At 52.7% G+C, this 20,021-nt stretch overlaps 1 protein-coding gene across 2 annotated transcripts; it reads left to right on the top strand.

Moving 5' to 3' along the window:
* The first annotated feature begins 9,412 nt into the window (after positions 1-9,412).
* Positions 9,413-18,889, top strand: LOC105467825 (N-acetylglucosamine-1-phosphodiester alpha-N-acetylglucosaminidase). Of its 2 annotated transcripts, XM_011717545.3 has the most exons (10): positions 9,413-9,519; positions 9,617-10,072; positions 11,457-11,596; positions 13,184-13,292; positions 14,642-14,770; positions 15,475-15,680; positions 15,767-15,814; positions 16,277-16,378; positions 16,459-16,522; positions 17,962-18,879. In XM_011717545.3, the coding sequence occupies exons 1-10, from the start codon at positions 9,434-9,436 to the stop codon at positions 18,167-18,169; spliced, it is 1,548 nt and encodes a 515-aa protein (XP_011715847.2). In that variant the 5' UTR covers positions 9,413-9,433; the 3' UTR covers positions 18,170-18,879. The 2 variants fall into 2 exon arrangements, with proteins under 2 accessions (XP_011715847.2, XP_070939754.1); XM_071083653.1 differs by lacking the exon at positions 14,642-14,770 and having other exon boundaries at positions 17,962-18,889.
* The last annotated feature ends 1,132 nt before the right edge of the window (positions 18,890-20,021 follow it).

The following is a 20,021-nucleotide window of genomic DNA, read 5'->3' as shown; positions in this document are numbered from 1 at the left end:
ATACTCATTTTCACATCCTGAGCACAAAACTCTGCCATATCATTACACACTGCCTCACGTGACCATCATGTCATTTTACAAAACACAGTATAGCGTAGCGGTTGATGGTGGGGTTCTGTGGCCACGCTGCCTGAATTCAAGTCCCAGCTGTGTGTGTCCTTGAGCAAAGTCACCAACTTCTCTGGGACTCAGTTTTCTCATCAGTAAAACTGGGATAATAATAACCCCCACCTTGGTGGGGCACAGTGGCTCGCCCCTATAATCCCAGCACTTTGGGAGGCTGAGGTGGGAGGATCACCTGGATCCAGAAGCTCGAGACCAGCCTGGGCAACATAACGAGACAGCTCCCCACAAACCCTCACCGGGTACAACAGCGAACACCCGTAGTCCCAGGTACTCGGGAGGCTGAGGAGGGAGGATCACTTGAGCCCAGGAGTTCAAGGCTGCAGTGAGCTATGATTGCGCCACTGCACTCCAGCCTGGGCGACAGAGTGGGAGTCAAAAAAAAAAACAAAAAACAGAACCCAGCCCCTACCTCAATGTCACCTCCACTGCTGTGAGTATTGTGTTTGTAGAATACTGGGAACAGTGCTCATAACATAGTAAGTTACCTGCTGCCTCAAGGGATGATGTCACATTAACCGGGGGCTCCTCCGGAAGCTGCCAGAAGAGGCCGCTGCCTTGTCATCAGTTCTCTCGTTCCCAGCTTACAGCTCTTCCCTCGAGCTCTGACTCAGTGTGACTATACCTGAATGTGTTCCCTGGAGCTCTGACACTAATTTAGCAATAAAACCTTCTGGAACGTTATTACGGGTTCTGGGGCTGCCTGTGGTGCTGATGGCACAGCCTGCATGCCTTACACTCTGGGGTAGAAAAACCAGCTGAAAACCCGGTCCTGGGGCTGCAAACCTCTTTACATGCATTGTCCTGCTTTACCTCAAGGTGGAAAATCGCCGCGAATCATCCTCATGTGGCAACTGAATCATATGTGAGCATCTGAATTAAAATATCCCTGGCTGCTTCTGTGCCCAGCTGAGCAGCCCAGGTGGTAGTGGGGGGCATGGTTCCTCTCGATCTTTCCTTTAGGAGATAGGCTCCCTTGACCTGATCCTCTGCTGCGGTCCTCTGAATGCCTTCCCATGATCGCTCTTAAGTTGTCAGGCCTCGAGGAACATCCCTGGATTCTGCTGACTTGCTTTCTGGAGATTGCTGTTTTCTTGGGGGAACCAAGGACCAGAATGTCATATCCACCTGGCACTCTGTGAACTTTAAGGATTTCTTTCACATTGTCTCGCAAACAAAAGTTTTCCGAAACAGGCACACAACCTTGAGAGAAGTCGGCTGCACGTAAACAAATCGGGGGAATTATGCTCCACCTCTGTGCTTCCTGAATTGGGGATGGAGTCCTCACGGGGGCCTGACACTGGTTCATTTCAGAAGGCTTCAGTTACCAAATCAGGCAGAGGGTGAAATGGCTGTAGCGGAAAGCGGAGCGTTATCAGTCACTTTCAAGGAAAGGGAATCCTTGGCTCACGCCTATAATCCCGGCACTCCTGAACTGTGAGACCATAAATTTCTGTGGTTTAAGCCTCCCAGTCAATGGTACCTCGCTACAGCAGCCCCAGAAACGAATGCAGCACCTGCCTCAACAAGCCGTTTCCAGTCTCAGCAACAAGGTCCCTGCAGCCCAGGCACACCCGTGGGAAAGCAGATAACCTGTCCTGATGACCCGGTCACAGCCTGGTCCTCTATTTAAAGGACTGATGTGAAACCAAAAATTAAAAAGAACTTTCTCAAGGCAGGCGGATCACTTGAGGCCAGGAGTTCAAGACCAGCCTAGCTAACATGGTGAAACCCCATTTCTACTGAAAATATAAAAATGAGCCAGGTGTGGTGGCTCTTGCCTGTAATCCCAGCTACTCAGGAGACTAAGGCAGGAGAATAGCTTGCACCTTGGAGGCAGAGATTGCACTGAGCCAAGATCACGCCACTGCACTCCAGCCTGGGTGACAGAGGAAGACTCCATCTCAAAAAAACAAACACAAATAAACAAAAAAAAGACTTTCTCAGGAGCAAGCCACAGCCAAACTGTAGTCCAAAAGCTCCCAGGAATGTATCCACTCAACAGATACACCCAGCCCACACGGAGCTCACTTCCCTTGCAAGGCTCTCCTGTCTTTCCAAATACTTTTCCCCTGACATCCACGTAACTCACGCTCCACCTTGCCCCAGTCTCTGCTCAAATGCCCTCTCATATGACCGGGCACGGTGGCTCACACCTGGAATCCCAGTATTTCGGGAGACCAAGGTGGGTGGATTGCTTGAGCTCAGGATTTGGAGACCAGCCTGGGCAACATGACAAAATTCCATCTCCACAAAAAATCACAAAAATCAGCTGGGCATGGTGACCTGTGCCTGTGGTCCCAGCTACTTGGGAGGCTGAGGCGAGAGGATCACTTGAGTCTTGGGAGGTTGAGGCTGCAGTGAGCTATGATCATGCCATTGCATCCTAGCCTGGCTGACAGTGCGAGAACTTGTCTCAAAAGAAAAAAGAGGGAACCCTCCAAAGGGCTTGAAACAAAACTTGAGGTCAAGACAAGGAGTACCCCACTAATGAGAGTCATTGGTTCTCCTCGTTGGAGCAGAACAGCTTCTGACAGCCTCCTGTTCAAGTAGCAAAGAGAGCGGAAAAACCAGTCACAGGCAGATTGTTTGGAGTGGGTGGGAGGAAGACAGGGAGAGAAGGAGGCTTGGGAGTTGGAAGTTAAATGAGAGAGGGATGGAAAAGCAGGTCCCCCAGCACAAACCCCACCTCAGGGCTTTATCAAGGCCTTCTTTCCTTGCCCTCCAAATACACAGCCCGAGAGAGAGGCCCTCATTGGTGGGAGCACCCGGCCCACGGTGGCTCTATGTGCCTCTGCCACAATCCTTGGTCAATCCTTGCATTCCTTCCAGCTCCCGGCTCAAGGTATACAATCCCACCATAAACGAGTAATTCTATTAAGTCATCATGTTCTTAAAGTTTTTCCTTTTTTTTTTTTTTTTTTTTTTTTTGAGAGAGGGTCTCACTCTGTCACCCAAGCTGGGGTACAGTGGCATGATGTCAGATCACTACAACCTCCACCTCCTGGGTCCAAGCGGTTCTCCTGCCTCAGCCTCTTGAGTAGCTGGGATTACAGGCACACGCCACCACACCCAGCTAATTTTTGTATTTTTAGTAGAGAAGGGGTTTCCCCATGTTGGCCAGGCTGGTCTCGAACTCCTGACCTCAGGTGATCCGCCCGCCTTGGTCTCCCAAATTGCTGAGTCAGCAAATAGGCATGAGCCAGCATGCCTGGTTGAAAGTGTTTCCTCTTAAGGCGTAAATACACACAGGAAAAGGAATGAGTTAAGACTTTCACTGTCATGTCACTTTAGTGTGAAGCAGTTGTGAGAACAGTGTCTGCAGAACCGTTGCTTGGAATGAGGTCTGAGAGAGCCAGAGAGGGTGGAGAAGGGATTGGTGAGAGCTGGGGCAAGTTCAAACCATCCTTTCATACCTCCTTCCCCACTCCCGTCTCTCAATGGCTAAGCCTCTGCCCCCATCGCCCACCAGAGCCAGGAAGACTGACTTGGGCAACGTCCCCCCAGTATCCCTGGTTTTTCCAGGTTTACACCTATTCTCTTCCTTTCTCATTTTTTATTTCCATAGATTTTTGGGGAACAGGTGGTATTTGGTTACGTGAGTGGTGATTTGAGAGATTTTGGTACACCCATCACCTGAGCAGTATAGGCTGAAACCAATTTGTAGTCTTTTATCCCTCACCTCCTTCCCACTCTTTCCCACCCGAGTCCCCAAATTTCATTGTAACTTTTTTTCTTTTTTTTTTTTTTTTGAGGCCAGAGTGCAGTAGCAGGCGATCTCGGCTCACTGCAACCTCTGCCTCCTGGGTTCAAGTGATTCTTGTGCTGAGGCCTCCTGAGTACCTGGGGATTACAGGCACGCACCACCACGCCTGGCTAATTTTGGGGTTTGTTTGTTTGTTGTTTGTTTGAGACAGAGTCTTGCTCTGTCCCCAGGCTGGAGTGCAGTGGTGTGATCTGGGCTCACTGAAACCTCCACCTCCTGGGTTCAGGCAATTCTCCTGCCTCAGCCTCCCGAGTAGCTGTAACTACAGGTGCACACCGCCACACCTAGCTAATTTTTTGTGCTCTAGTAGAGACGGGGTTTCACTGTATTGCCCAGACTAGCCTCGAACTCCTGAACTCAGGCAATCCACCCGACTGAGCCTCCCAAAGTGCTAGGATTACAGGCGCCTGCCACCACGCCCAGCCTAATTTTTGTATTTTTAATAGACACGGCCTTTGCCAAACCAGTCTCGAACTCCTGACTTCAGGTTATCCACCAACCTCGGCTTCCCAAAATGCTGGGTTACAGAAGTGTGAGCCACAGCACCTGGCCCCATTGTATCATTCTTATGCCTTTGCATCCTCATAGTTTGGCTCCCATTTATAAGTGAGAACATACGATGTTTGGTCTTCCATTCCTGAGTTACTTCACTTAGAATAATAGTCTCCAATCCCATCCAGGTGGTTGCGAATGCCATTAATTCATTTCTTTTTATGGCTGAGTAGTATTCCATCATATATATATATGATGTTTATCCACTCGTTGATTGATGGGTATTTGGGCTGGCTCCACATTTTTGCAATTGCGAATCTGCCCCCACCCCAAATCTGGTTAAATTTGATTTGTCCCTTAAGATTCCCTGAGGCTGGCTGGGTGCAGTGGCTCACGCCTGTAATCCCAGCACTTTGGGAGGCCAAGGCAGGCGGATCACGAGGTCAAGAGATCGAGACCATCCTGGCCAACCAATATGGTGAGACCCCCATCTCTACTAAAATACAAACATTAGCTGAGCGTAGTGGCGCACACCTGTAGTCCCAGCTACTCAGGAGGCTGAGGCAGGAGGACTGCTTGAGCCAAAGAAGTCGAGGCTGCAGTGAGCCATGATTGCACCACTGTACTCCAGCCTGGGCAAGAGAACGAGATCCTGTCTCTAAATAATAGAACTACATGACAGAACTTTTTTGGGTGATTAAAAAAAAATCCTAAAACTGGATAATGGTGATGCTGGAATATCGATGTATATTCACTAAAAATCATTGCATTGTACACTTAAAGCAGGAGAATTTTACAGTATGTAAATTATATATTAATAAAGTTTTTTAAAAACCTTCCAATGGCTTACTATTTCACTTTGGCTGAAATCCACACCCATTTCCCTGGATCCCTGCATGTAGCATCTGGCCTTGGCCTGGCCCTCCCACCTCAACCCTGCTCACCACCTCCACCCCCTCCCCCATGGCCCTCCTCTCCCACCACGTGGATCTTCCTGCTGCACCTGCCAAGCTGTTTCCCACCTCAGGCTCTGGCCCTGATGTGCCCACAGCTGCACCTTCTTTTCTTCCCTTCAAATCAGTCTAAATGGGCTTGGAGAGGCTTCCCTGCCACACCTGCAACATCCTTCGCTCGGAGTCCCGCCCTTTGCTTCTCGCATTCATCACATAACTGTTTCATGTCTGTTTCCCCCTGAAAATCTAAGCTCCATGAAGGCAGGGATCATCAGCAATGGAGCATATACGAGGTGCTCAGCCTGTTGAACACACAAATGATGGTGGAACTCAGATGAGGATGCTAAGAGGGGACAAAAGTATTCCAGGCTGAAAAACAAAAAAAGAAAACCCTTGGCTTTGTTAGCGGCTGTGGCGAGAACTGTGGATATGGGCTGCTCTGTTCCAATGCAGAATTTCTGTGGCACCCATTATGTGCTTAGAAAAACTTGGCAAAGGAGTCGCAAGCCTCAAAGGAGGGAGAAAACGAAAGTCAGAACTTGCCAAAGACTGCCTGTTCCTGCAACTCCTAACTGAGGCAGAAAAAAGAGCGCTTCCAGAGGCAGGGAGTAGGCGTCAGGCCTGGGTTCCTCTCCTGGTTATTTTTAGCGGCCCAATGTAAAGATCAGAAAGATATACTCCCTTCACATCAATATATTTGCGTCAGGCCAGGTCATTTAAGCCTCTGGGAGGAGCAATCATTTTGTACGTGGTTAAAGAAAGTGAACTAGGAGCGTCAGAGCTGCTCCTGGGACCCCTTTGAGGTCCCTGAATTGTATTAGTTTCCAAAAGCACAGCATCACTATGACCATGTTCTCTGTCAAAGTTCAAGAGTCTGTCCCACGCCCCTCTCCTAGCTCTTGGTGGCTGTTAGCAATCTTTGCATTTTTTAACTTATGACTGCATCACTCCAATCTCTGCCTGTGTTCATATGACCTTCCTCCATGTCTATTTGTGTCTTTTACAAGAACACCAGTCAGATTGGATTCAGGGCCCACCCTACTCCAGTATGACCTTATCTTAACTAATTACATCTGCAAAGACCCAATTTCCAAATACGTTCACATTCTGAGGTTCTGGTAAGGACATGAGTTTGTGGGGGACACTCTGAATTCAGTAACCCTCACCGTCCACTGGCTCAAAGGAGCAGTGGCTCGAAGAGGGGCCTGAGATCAAGCACAGAAGTGCTGACTGTGGATGAAAAGGGGCTGGCCTGGCTCCTATACCTGTGTCCCCCCATACCTGTGGTAGTGAGGGAGAAGGAAAAGAAAAATCTGTTGGGGAAAATTCCCACCTCCGAAGTGGCCTGCCTGAAAAGTCACAGCAACTGGCAAAAATAAAACAATCTGGGAAAAAACTCAAGCTGGACCTGCACACAGAGAAGCAAACAGGGTCCAGCGCGAAAGCCCTCTGTTCTTTGTATAGTCAGCAGGCTCCTGGGAAAAAGTTGCCTCCCCTTTTCAGGCATATACACGGTGGGCTCCACGGAAACTGGCACGGGGAGGAAGGGGCCTTATCTAAAACAAACCCACAGTTACACAAGAGAAGCAGCAATTTGCACTTGCCTCGAGACATACCCACAGCTGCATTCTTATAAGGGGAGTTGCACAGGCAGCTTTACTGATAAGAAGTTACTGAGTTTGGCCAGGCGCGGTAGCTCAAGCCTGTAATCCCAGCACTTTGGGAGGCTGAGGCGGGCGGATCACGAGGTCAGCAGATCGAGACCATCCTGGTTAACACGGTGAAACTCCGTCTCCACTGAAAATACAAGGAAATTAGCCGGGCGTGGTGGCGGGCGCCTGTAGTCCCAGCAACTCGGGAGCCTGAGGCAGGAGAATGGCGTGAACCTGGGGGGCTGAGCTTACAGTGAGGCGAGATCACGCCACTGCACTCCAGCCTGGGGCACAGAGCAAGACTCTGTCTCAAAAAAAACAAAACAAAAAAAAAAACAAAAAACAAAAAAAAAGTTACTAAGTTTTACCGGGAGGAGAGCAGTGTCTTACAGAAGTTTTTTGCGACCAGGCACAGTGGCTCATGCTTGTAATCCCGGTACTTTGGGAGGCCAAGGGAGGCGGATCACCTGAGGTCAGGAGTTTGAGACCAGCCTGGCCAACATGGTAAAACTTCGTCTCTACCCAAAATGCAAAAATCAGCTGGGCGTGGTGGCGCATGTCTGTAATCCCAGCTACTCGAGAGGCTGAGGCAGGAGAATCGTTTGAACCAAAGAGGTGGAGGTTGTGGAGGCTGCAGTGAGCCAAGATCGCACCACTGCACTCCAGCCTGGGCGACAAGAGCAAAACCCTGTCTTTAAAAAAAAAAAAAAAGGCCGGGCGCGGTGGCTCAAGCCTGTAATCCCAGCACTTTGGGAGGCCGAGACGGGCGGATCACGAGGTCAGGAGATCGAGACCATCCTGGCGAACACGGTGAAACCCCGTCTCTACTAAAAAAATACAAAAAAACTAGCTGGGCGAGGCGGCGGGCGCCTGTAGTCCCAGCTACTCGGGAGGCTGAGGCAGGAGAATGGCGTAAACCCGGGGGGCGGAGCTTGCAGTGAGCTGAGATCCGGCCACTGCACTCCAGCCCGGGCGACAGAGCCAGACTCCGTCTCAAAAAAAAAAAAAAGCTTTTCGCATTCAGCTGTAACCCAGCAATCCCCTCGGACTCCCCTCTCCACTGCGGAGAGCTTTCTTCTTTCCCTTATTAAACGTTCACTCCAACCCCACCCTTGTGTCCACACTCCTTAGTTTTCTTGGAGGTAGGACAAAGAACCCCTGGTACTAGTTCAGACAAGTAGAAACTGCTACATTAAGGTGCACTGGCAAGACTGCAACAGTATCAAGCCAACTAGACTTGCTGTAGCTCCTGGAGTGGCCCATGCACTGCACTGGCACCAAGACACCACCCAACCCTGGACACTGTACTGGGACAAGAGGCCTGAAGAGACGAATCCTCTCAAAGGGAGCTTGAAGCACATGTTACAAAATAAACTGGCTTTTTTCTTTTTTTTTTTTTTGAGACGAAGTCTCGCTCTGTCGCCCAGGCTGGAGTGCAGTGGTGTGATCTCCACTCACTGCAAGCTCTGCCTCCTGCGTTTACGCCATTCTCCTGCCTCAGGCTCCCGAGTAGCTGGGACTACAGGCGCCCGCCACCTCGCCTGGCTAGTTTTTTGTATTTTTTAGTAGAGACGGGGTTTCACCGTGTTAGCCAGGGTGGTCTCGATCTCCTGACCTCGTGATCCGCCCGTCTCGGCCTCCCAAAGTGCTGGGATTACAGGCTTGAGCCACCGCGCCCGGCCTAAACTGGCTTTTATACTCAGGGTCAGCTTCATGGCCTCACTCACAAGGTCCCTGGCTTGCTGTAACCATTTGCTCTGACCATCTTGAAATTCTTAATAGTTTTCTGGATTTTTTTAGCAAGTGTCCCCACGTTTTCATTTTGCACTGAGTCACACAAATTATGTAGCTGGGCTGTCTTCAAAAATGCCAAGGTCGCAAAAGACAAAAGGCTGAGGAGCCTTCCAGATTAAGAGATCAAAGTGACATGACAACTAAAAGCAACTCCTGGATTACAGGGTCAGGGGCAGCCAAAAAGGAAACAAATAAAGAAGAAAACAAAAAAGACATTAGAGGTACAATTGAAGGTTAGCTGTGGATAAGATCACAGAACTGTGTCAGTGGGGGTTGTCCTAATGAGATTTGCCCTGGGGTTAAAAAAAAGCCCTCGTTCTTAGGAGATGCATAGTGAAGTATGGGGTAAAGGATTATGATGTCTGCAACTTGGTTGCAATTGGTTCAGGAAAAAAAAAACGAAGTACAAACGATTGCGTAAATCAGGCAAGCCTAAACAACTGCTAAACAAGAATAAAAGTTCTACAAGAGTTCTTTATGCTCCCCTAGTAACTTCCTGTAGCTTCGAGATAACATAGAGATAAAAAGTTACCATCACTAGCACCGGCCGACCCCCCGGAAGAGCACAGGTAATTTAGTTCAAGCTAAAAGCAGCCAGCCCAGGACTTGAGTCACGTGAGGCCAACCCACGTGACCGGAGGCCCCGGTCCAACATGGCGGCCTCCACGGGTCGTTGGCTTCTCCTCCGGCTTGCGCTACTCGGCTTCCTCTGGGAAGCGTCCGGCGGCCTCGACTCGGGGTGAGTGCAGCTCCCGGGGCGAGCCTGGTTCGGGGGCCCCCTGTCCTCCGAGCTCACGAGGACAGCCCCCCAAACTCACGGCCGCCCGTCCCCGCAGGGCCTCCCGCGACGACGACCTGCTACTGCCCTATCCACGCGCGCGCGCGCGCCTCCCCCGGGACTGCACACGGGTGCGCGCCGGCCGCCGCGAGCACGAGAGTTGGCCTCCGCCCCCCGCGACCCCCGGCGCAGGCGGTCTGGCCGTGCGCACCTTCGTGTCGCACTTCAGGGACCGCGCGGTGACCGGCCACCTGACGCGGGCCGTTGCGCCCCTGCTCACCTTCTCGGTGCTGGAGCCCGGTGGGCCCGGCGGCTGCGCGGCGAGACGACGCGCCACCGTGGAGGAGACGGCGCGGGCGGCCGGCTGCCGCGTCGCCCAGAACGGCGGCTTCTTCCGCATGAACACGGGCGAGTGCCTGGGGAACGTGGTGAGCGACGAGCGGCGGGTGAGCAGCTCCGGGGGGCTGCAGAACGCGCAGTTCGGGATCCGCCGCGACGGGACCCTGGTCATCGGGTGAGGAGGCAGGGAGCTCCGTGCTGTCGAGGGCAGAGGGGCTGAGATTTGGGTTGTAGCCGTGCCTCCGTGTTCAAGTCATTTAACCAAGCTGAGCCTCTGTTTCCTCATCTGCAGAATGGGCATAGGAATCGCTTCCTTGCAGAGTTTATTCATCATTTAGTATCATTGAGCACTTGCTTGTATCAGGCAGTGTGCTGCGCCCTGGTGAGATAACCGTGAACGACACAGTCTTTGCCTTAACAGACCTCCCCCATTACTAGAAAAATCAACAAAAGCCGGGTAAATAGCTAACATACATTCTGATTGCTGTGTGTGCAGCAAAGCAACCAACGGGGTGAACCGGTTGTAAATACAGTGTTGATTTTAGGGAGGGTGATCTGGAACAGGCCTCTCCAAGGTGACCTTTGAGTTGAAACTTGAAGATTACTCACTAAGCCAAAGACAGAACTGGAGGAAGGGAGGAAGAGCATTTCAGTCCAAAGGAACCCCGAGCACAAAGGTGGGAGGCTCAGGGGGGCTTGTGTGTGAGAGGGACTGAAAAAGGAGTGGGGTGTCAGAAACATCAACTCATCAAGACTGATTATTTTGTGGGTTTTTTTTTTCTTTTGAGACAGTCTTGCTCTGTCGCCCAGGCTGGAGTGCAGTGGCACCATCTTGGCTCACTGCAACCTCCGCCTCCTGGGTTCAAGCGATTCTTCTGCCTCCGCCTCTGGAATAGCTGGGACTATAGGCGTGTACCACCACGCCCAGCTAATTTTTGTATTTTTAGTAGAGACGGGGGTTTCACCTTATTGGCGGGGCTGGTCTCGAACTGCTGACCTCAAGTGATCCGCCTGCCTCGGCCTCCCAAAGTGCTGGGATGACAGGTGTGAGCCACCACGCCCTGCGAAGACTGATGGTTTGAATTATTTAAAATTGAGTCTCAAAAAAAAAACAAAAAACAAAGAAATTATTTGGTGATGTTAAAGCTTGTTCTGATCCTGAGTAGGACCAGGTGAGAGAAATCAGTGGAGAAACGAGGAACCCAATGAAGAGGCCATAACAGGGATCAGGTGATAGTTGGGCTGGGTATGGCCTGGAGATTGAGGGCCATGGATGGATTTGAGATCTGTTGGCGGATGGTCATTTCTATTAAATGAAACTTAGACTGTTTGCAAAGGCTCATGGGGATCCTATTGTTAGAACCCTGTCTGGCTTCAGCTCTGACAACAGGGAGATTTCCTAGGGCCGTTAAGTTGTCTCAGCTACACTCAGGTCCCAGCAGGTTCCTGGGGCAGGAGGGGGAATCTAGCAGCCAGGTTGGGGCAGCCAGGGAGAAACAGCCTGACTCTCTGCAGTTGCTCCTGCTGGTGAGTGAGCTTCCCACCTTCCCCGGATCCAGGTACCTGTCTGAGGAGGAGGTGCTGGACACTGAGAACCCATTTGTGCAACTGCTGAGTGGGGTCGTGTGGCTGATTCGTAATGGAAGCATCTACATCAACGAGAGCCAAGCCACAGAGTGCGACGAGACACAGGAGACAGGTTGGATGGGGAGGCTGTTGACAACAGCCGTCTTGAAAACCAGGACCAGTGGGCTGGGCGGAGCTGTTCTTAAGTCTTTCAAGTATTGAGCAGCTACTTTGTGCCCAGCACTACTCTGGGTACTGGGGATTCATGGGGATGAAGATAGGCTTATATTCAATATATGAAACAGAAAATAGTTATAGAATGTGCTGAAAAGAATTGGTAAGTGCTCAGAAACAAAAATAAAGTTGGGGGAAAGGGGAGAGATGGGGACAGGAGCCATGGGTACAGGAAGAGAATAGTGAAGAGAAAAAAATCTTCATGGACCTGCAACATCGGCGTGGCCCAGGAGCTCGTTCCAAAGCCCCACCCACCTCAGACCTGCAGAGTCAGAGGCAGCCCCAGCGTCTGTGTTTTAACAGCCTCCGTACTGGTTCTGACCAACACTCAAGGTTGAGAACCACTGGGATGCGGAGTACTGGGGTGGGGACAGGATACCATGGCCCTGATGTGGGCATGGGCTGTTTTTATAGAGTGGGCAGTAAGCTAGGTGTGGTGGCTAACACCTGTAATCCCAGCACTTTGGGAGGCCAAGGCAGGAGGATTGCTTGAGCCCAGGAGTTCAAGACCTGCCTGGGCAACATAGTGAGACCTATCTCTACAAAAAAAAACACAAAAATTAGCCAGGCATGGTGCTGTGTGCCAGCTACTTGGGAGGCTGAAGCAAGAGAATTGCTTGAACCTGGGAGGCGGAGGTTGCAGAGAGCCGAGATCCCGCCACTGCACTCCAGCCTGGGCAAGGCAGTGAGACTCTTTGTCTCAAAAAAAAAAAAAAGAGTGGGCTGTCAAGGAAGGCCTCACTAACGAGGTGATCTGACGAAGGAGCAAGGTAGAGAAAAGCACAGTTCTCAGCCAGAGGGAACAGGAAGTGCAAAGTGGCTGCAGGGTGGTGAGGGGACACCCAGGAGCTGAGGCAGGAGGAGGAAGAGGCTGGGGAGGGCATGCTGGCCTTTTGGATCTTGTTCTAAGAACAGGGGAAACCATGGCCGGGTGCGGTGGCTCAAGCCTGTAATCCCAGCACTTTGGGAGGCCAAGATGGGCGGATCACGAGGTCAGGAGATCGAGACCATCCTGGCTAACACGGTGAAACCCCGTCTCTACTAAAAATACAAAACACTAGCCGGGCGAGGTGACGGGCGCCTGTAGTCCCAGCTACTCGGGAGGCTGAGGCAGGAGAATGGTGTGAACCCGGAAGGCGGAGCTTGCAGTGAGCTGAGATCCGGCCCCTGCACTCCAGCCTGGGCGACAGAGCGAGACTTGGTCTCAAAAAAAAAAATAAATAAATAAAAATAAATAAAAGAACAGGGGAAAGCATTAGAGGGTCTTCAACTGGAGGCTGGCATAGCTTGGTTTACCTGCAAGAAGAGCCCCCCGGCTGTCCTGGGGAGACTGGGATATGCAGAGGGGAGGCAGGGAGATGAGCCAGGAGGCTGCTGTGCTTCCCAGGAAAGTGGCAGGTAGCTCAGACCAGTGGGAAGTGGAGTTAGGCAAGAAGCAGGAGGCCTCCCAAGGGGCCGGTGATCAGCCAGGCTGCTTCTCCTTCAGGTTCCTTTAGCAAATTTGTGAATGTGATATCAGCCAGGACGGCCATTGGCCACGACCGGAAAGGGCAGCTGGTGCTCTTTCATGCGGACGGCCAAACGGAGCAGCGTGGGTGAGTCCTGGGCGCTGAGGCCCCCTGGCTGGGGCTCAGTCCTGCTGGGAGGAACGTTGACCCAATGACAGCCACCCTCTGACTCTACCTGCTTTCTGGGATGTTCACACCTATCTGACTCCCCCTTCCAGGGCCCCCCTGCCTACCCTCCCACAGGATGAGGGTCCTGAGATCTTTCCTGATTCCAAGAAGTCATCTCCAGCTTTAGGCCTCACCTTTCCTGAACCCTAGTTAGGATACAAGGAAATGGTCACAAAGTTAGCAGGGAGAAGACCTTGGTTCCAATCCCAGCTCAGCCATCCTATGCCGTAGACAAGTCACTCAGCCTCCCTGAGCCGCATTTCTATTCCCTATAAAGAGAGTATTGGTTTGCTCTGGCTGCGTAACTAGCACAAATTTAGCAACACTCAACAGGGAATGTTCTTTTGTTTGTTTCTTTGCGGCAGGGTCTTACTCCGTCGCCCAGGCTGGAGTGCAGTGGTGCAGTCTCAGCTCACTGCAACCTCTACCTCTCGGGTTCAGGTGATCCTCCCACCTCAGCCTCCCGAGTAGCTGGGATTACAGGCACCCACCACCACGCCCGGCTAATTTTTATATTTTCAGTAGAGATGGGGGTTTCATCATGTTGGCCAGGCTGGTCTCGAACTCCTGACCTAAGGTGATCCATCTACTTCAGCCTTCCAAAGTGCTGGAATTGCAGACGTGAGTCACCGCACCTGGCTAATTTTTATATTTTTAGTAGACACAGGATTTTATCATGTTGGCCAGGCTGGTCGACTTGGAATGTTCTATGTTCAGGGTATCCCATGGACAAAACCAAGATGCTGGTCAGGCAGGGCTCTCTGATCTGGAAAGAATCCTCTTGTTTAGGTTATTGGCAGAATCCACGTCCCCTCAGTTGTGGGACTCAGGTCTTAGTTTCCCTGCTGGCCGCAGTCTGGGGCTTCAGCTCCGTCAAGCTGCCCAGGTTCCTTCCCACATGTGTCCCCTCCCCCAGTTGTCCAGCCCACCCTCTCATCCCCCTCATATTTCAAATCTCACTTCCTTTTCTGCCACCAGCCAGAGAAGGTTCTCTGTGTTGAACGGCTCCTGTGATTCCACTGGCCCCACCCAGATCCTCCAGGCCGTTTCCCCTCCCTTAAGGATGCCTATGCCATGTAACAGCGCAGGCATGGGTGTGATCTCACATGTTCACAGCTTCTGGGGGCTAGGACGAGACATGCTTGAGGATGGGGGCCGCTTAGAACTGTGCCTGCACCGTGGGCGTGCCGCTGTGCACCGTGGAAGGAAAAGGAGTTAAATCGGAAACGGTGGGCGCTGAGCCTGAGCAGTGCCACTTTGTGCCACAGCATCAACCTGTGGGAAATGGCGGAGTTCCTGCTGAAACAGGACGTGGTCAACGCCATCAACCTGGATGGGGGTGGCTCTGCCACCTTCGTGCTCAATGGGACCTTGGCCAGTTACCCGTCAGATCACTGGTAAGCACGTGAAAGCCGCCATCATGAGGGCTGAAGTCCAGGTCTGCCCCAGCCTGTCTCATTCAGCCAATATTGAGTGCCTGCTGTGTGCCAGGCTCTGGGGATTCAAGACTGAGCAGAAATTGCTACAGTCCCTCCCCCAGGATGCCAGTACTACCCCGGCCTAGGAACAGGGGTCAGTCGGCCAACAAAGACCTCCCTGAGGATAACAGAGTAAGAACTGAGATTTGAAGGAGGTGGTAGCGGGGTGGGGGTGGGAGACCCTTCAGGGCAGAGGGCACCATGTGTGAAACGCCCAGGGCTGGGAGGGATTGTAGGAAGCAGAGGAACCTATAGAAGGCTGGAGAGGGGCCGGGCACAGGGGCTCTCGCCTGGAATCCCAGTGCTTTGGGAGGCCGAGGTGGGAGGATCACTTGAGCCCAAGAGTTCAAGACCAGCCTGGGCAACATAGCGAGACCCCATCTCTACAAAGAATAAAAAAGATTAGCTGGGCGTGATGGTGCACATCTTATGGTTACAGCTGCTCAGGAGGTTCAGGTGGAAGGATCGCAATACCTCATCTCAGAAATAAATAGATAGACCCCATCTCATAGGTAGGGAGGCAGACAGACGAGAATGGAGACAGGGGCGGTGGGGGCTGCCCTGGAGGGAGTTGAAGGGCCGTCTGGGCATGGCCTCTCCTCACACATCACATCCCTCTACAGCCAGGACAACATGTGGCGCTGTCCCCGCCAAGTGTCCACCGTGGTGTGTGTGCACGAACCCCGCTGCCAGCCACCTGACTGCCACGGCCATGGGACCTGCGTGGACGGGCACTGCCAGTGCACCGGGCACTTCTGGCGGGGTCCCAGCTGCGGCGAGCTGGATTGTGGCCCCTCTAACTGCAGCCAGCACGGGCTGTGCACAGAGAGTGAGTGGGGGTTCTGGGGAGGGGTCTCTGCCCGCCCCTGCCTTGCCCTGGGCCCTCACCTGGCCTCCCCGGTCTTATCTCGGCAGCTGGCTGCCGCTGTGATGCCGGCTGGACCGGGTCCAACTGCAGTGAAGGTAGGAGCTGCCATGCCACTGGCGGGTGGGGAGACAGTGGCCCCAACAGCCCCCACTGCTCCTCTGCTGACTCTGTCCCCACCTTCTGGTCTGAGAACAGCTTGCCTCTTGTCTTCTGCCCCTGCCTCACCTGCAAATCACTGCATGATTCCCTGTGGCTGCTGCAGCCCATTCCACAAAGGGCTCGGCTAAAACAAGGATCCTGGGCTCTGGCTCCAGTGCCCAGCTTAAAGCCGGGATGATCTCCTCTTGAGATCCTAACTGAAGTACCTCTGCAGAGATTCTGCTTCCAAATAAGGTCACATTCAAGGACTAGCCCAGGGCGGGCAGGGGTGCTTCGCCTTTAGCCCAGCTCTGTACACATGGGGCAGGGCAGGTATCCTGTCCTGTGAAGAAAGGCTCTGACATTGGAGGCCCCAACCTCTGTCCTCTCTCCTCCCTTCTCCCATCTCCTTTCCATAGAGTGTCCACTTGGCTGGCACGGGCCGGGCTGCCAGAGGCCTTGTGAGTGTGAGCACCATTGTCCCTGTGACCCCAAGACTGCCAACTGCAGCGTCTCCGGAGGTACCTGCTCCTCCAAGGGGAGGGGGTATGGGCAGACGCTCCTGCTCCGGCCCCTTCAGCCTGTCTCTGGTATGTTACAGTAAAGCAGTGTCTCCAGCCATCTGAAGCCACCCTGAGGGCGGGAGAACTCTCCTTTTTCACCAGGTAGGTGCTTCTGTGGGAGGTGGGGCCAAGGTGGGAGGAATCCCCCTTGTCTCCCGCACCCTTCCCCTGTGTGGTCCATCTCCACCCTTGTCCCCTGCCAGCTCCCTGCCTTAGAGGAAGGGGAACCAGCTCTCCCCACTGTCTGCTCTGGGGACCCTGGAGCAGAGCCCAGGGCCTCTGAGTGCCCAGCCTCTATTGTCAGCATCCGCCTCGGAGCTCAGAATGCAAACTGGGCTAGATGAGATCCCAGGGTGGGGGCAGGGGATTTCCTCATTCTGTCACCCAGGCGGAAGTGCTGTGGTGCAGTCAGCTCACTGCGATCCTCCCGCCTCAGCTTCCCAAGTAGCTAGGACAACAGGCACATACCCCCACACCCAGCTAATTTTATTTTTTACTGTTTTTTTAGAGATAGGATCTCACTGTGTTGCACAGACGAGGTCTACAGTCCTGGGCTCAAGTGATCCTCTCACCTTGGCCTCCCAGCCCCCATGCCCAGCCTCCAGTTGTGTTTTATTTGGCTTATACAATTTTTAAAAATTTAAAATATATTAACAGCATCTGAAAAGCAGTAACATTCATGTTTTTAAACTTTTTTTTTTTGGAGATAAAGTCTCACTCTGTTACCCAGGCTGGAGTGCAGTGGTGTGATCTCAGCTCACCACAACCTCCGCCTCCTGGGTTCAGGCGATTCTTCTGCCTCAGTCTCCTGAGTAGCTGGAATTACAGGTGCCCAGCTAATTTTCATATTTTTAGTAGAGACGGGATTTCACCATGTTGGCCAGCCTGGTCTTGAACTCCTGACCTCAAGTGATCCAACCATCTCAGCCTCCCAAAGTGCTGGGATTGCAGGCGTGAGCACCATGCCCAGCCTTAAAAACTTTTTTAGTGGCTTCTCTTAAAATATGAGGCCAGGCGTAGTGGCTCACACCTGTAATCCTAGCACTTTGGGAGGCCGAGGCGGGTAGATCACTTGAGGTCAGGAGTTCAAGACCAGCCTGGCCAACATGGTGAAACCTGGTCTCTACTTAAAATATGAAAATTAGCCGGGCATGGTCATTCGAGCCTGTAGTCCTAGCTGCTCGGGAGGCTGAGGCCAGGGAATCGTTTGAACCCAGGAGGCGGAGCTTGCAGTGAGCCGAGATCACACCACTGCGCTCCAGCCTGGGTGACAGAATGAGACTCCACCTCAAAAAAAAATCAGGAGATGGGGTAGCACGGACCTGCACTGCATGTCATGACTGCCTCTGCTGTTCCCTACACATGTCTTAAATGTTGCCCCATCCCCACCTAGTCCATTTTGCTCAAAACATTCCCTGCGTGGTCTCTGGAGGCACCTGATTGAGTGCTGTCTCTACTGGGTAAAGGAAGCCCCTCCAGTGCTCCCGCAGCCCCGAGTCCACCCAGCAGTCCCCCACTTGGGGCTTCTCTCCTGTCTGCAGGACCACCTGGCTAGCCCTCACCCTGGCGCTGGCCTTCCTCCTGCTGCTCAGCCTCGCCGCGAACCTGTCCTTGCTCCTGTCCAGAGCAGAGAGGAACCGGCGCCTGCGTGGGGACTATGCATACCACCCGCTGCAGGAGATGAACGGGGAGCTTCTGGCCGTAGAGAAGGAGCAGCCAGGGGGCGCCCACAACCCCTTCAAGGACTGAAGCCTCCAGCTGCCCCGGGTGGCACGTCCCGAAAGCTTGTTTCCCCATCGTCTGGCTTCTGCAGGGGAAATTTCAAGGCCACTGGCGTGGACCATCTGGGTGTCCTCAGCCCCTGTGGGGCAGCCAAGTTCCTGATAGCACTTGTGCCTCAGCCCCTCACCTGGCCACCCGCCAGGGCACCTGTGACCCTAGCAATACCACGCTCCCTGGAAAGACTCAGCCGCCTGCTTCCTGCCTGCCTGTGTCTGCTGCCGAGAAGCCTGTGTCCCCGGGAGGGCTGCTGCACTGCCAAAGAGTCTCCCACCTCCTGGGGAAGGGGCTGCCAATGAACCAAACCCGGTGACCGTATCGTGACAAAACAGCACATCCCGGCCAGCACCCCTGGCTGGGGCGGGTTAAACGGACGAGTCTGCCTTCCCCGCTGTGACACAGCACCCCTTTTGTACAGACCTCATCACAGGATTTGCCAACTAGAATTCGATTTCCTGTTATAGGAAACTGTTTGGAAGAAGGGCGGGGGATGAAATCATGTTTACAGACCTATTTTGTCATCCTGCTGCCAAAAGTTTTTTTAATCACTTGAATAAATTGATATAATAAAAGGAGCCACCAGGTGGTATCTGGATTCTGAATCATGGACTTCAGGGCGCTGCTAGGGCTTAGCAGGTGTAGCTTATCCCGAAACAGGTCACAGCGGTGTCCCGGAGCCAAGTCCCGTTCCCTGCTTGTTTAATCCAGTGCTTTTCAAACTTTAATATGCACAGGTCACGAGGAGATCTTGTTAAAATGCAGATTTGGGCCTGGGGTGAGGCAAGCAACTCTGCATTTCCAACAAGCTTGCAGGCGATGCTGATGCTTCAGGTCCCCAGACCACACTTCCTGTCTTTCTTAGAAACGGGGTCTCGCTCTGTTGCCCTGGCTGGAGTGTAATGGCACTATCTCGGCTCACTGCAACCTTGACCTCCTGGGCTCAAGTGAGTCTCCCACCTCAGCCTCAAGTAGCTAGGACTATAGGCACATGCCACCACGCCCAGCTAATTTTTAAAAATCTTTTGCGGAGAAGGGGTCTCACTGTGTTGCCCAGGCTCCTGGCCTCAAGTGAACCTCCTTCCTTTTCCTCCCAAAGTGCTGAGATGACAGGTTCGAGCCACTGCGCCCAGCCCCCGACCATACTTTGAATGACGAGGGCTTAGTTTTTCCTCACAGTATTTTTATAGAATTCAAATTAGTTACCCATGTTTAAAAGTCAAGAGATTTAAAAATAAATAAGGGCCGGGTGCAGTGGCTCACGCGTGTAATCTCAGCACTTTGGGAGGCGGAGGCGGGTGGATCAGCTGAGGTCGGGAGTTCGAGACCAGCCCGGCCAACATGGCAAAACCCCGTCTCTACTATAAATACAAAAATGAGGCTTGGTGGTGGGAGCCTGTAATCCCAGTTACTCAGGAGGCTGAGGCAGGAGAGTTGCTTGAACCCAGGAGGTGGAGGTTGCAGTGAGCCAAGATCACACCACCGCACTCCAGCCTGGGCGACAGAGCGAGACTCCATCTCAAAAAAAAAACATCCAGAGATTAACAAAAATTCCAGACTGCTGGTTTCTCTTTAAAGATCTGGCAGCTCCAGTGGGCACTTGCACAAGTCACCAGGCCAGCCCAGATTCAGGGGGAAGGGAAACGGGCTCTGCCTCTTTAGGAGGAGCTGCAAAGTCAGGTACCTTAGTCACTGAGGCGTATTCTGAAGAGCAGCTCCCAAGCCTGGCTGCAGATCCTGGAATCTACAGGGATCACTCTCAGACTGAGGCCATGGCCACCATGATGGCCGTGATGGCCATCCTGAAATGACCCTTAGCCTGAGA

The sequence above is a fragment of the Macaca nemestrina genome, chromosome 18 (assembly GCF_043159975.1).
Source record: "Macaca nemestrina isolate mMacNem1 chromosome 18, mMacNem.hap1, whole genome shotgun sequence".
Classification (NCBI taxonomy): domain Eukaryota; kingdom Metazoa; phylum Chordata; class Mammalia; order Primates; family Cercopithecidae; genus Macaca; species Macaca nemestrina.
The sequence above is the reverse complement of the archived record's forward strand: the minus strand, read 5'-3'. Positions and strand labels throughout refer to the sequence as shown.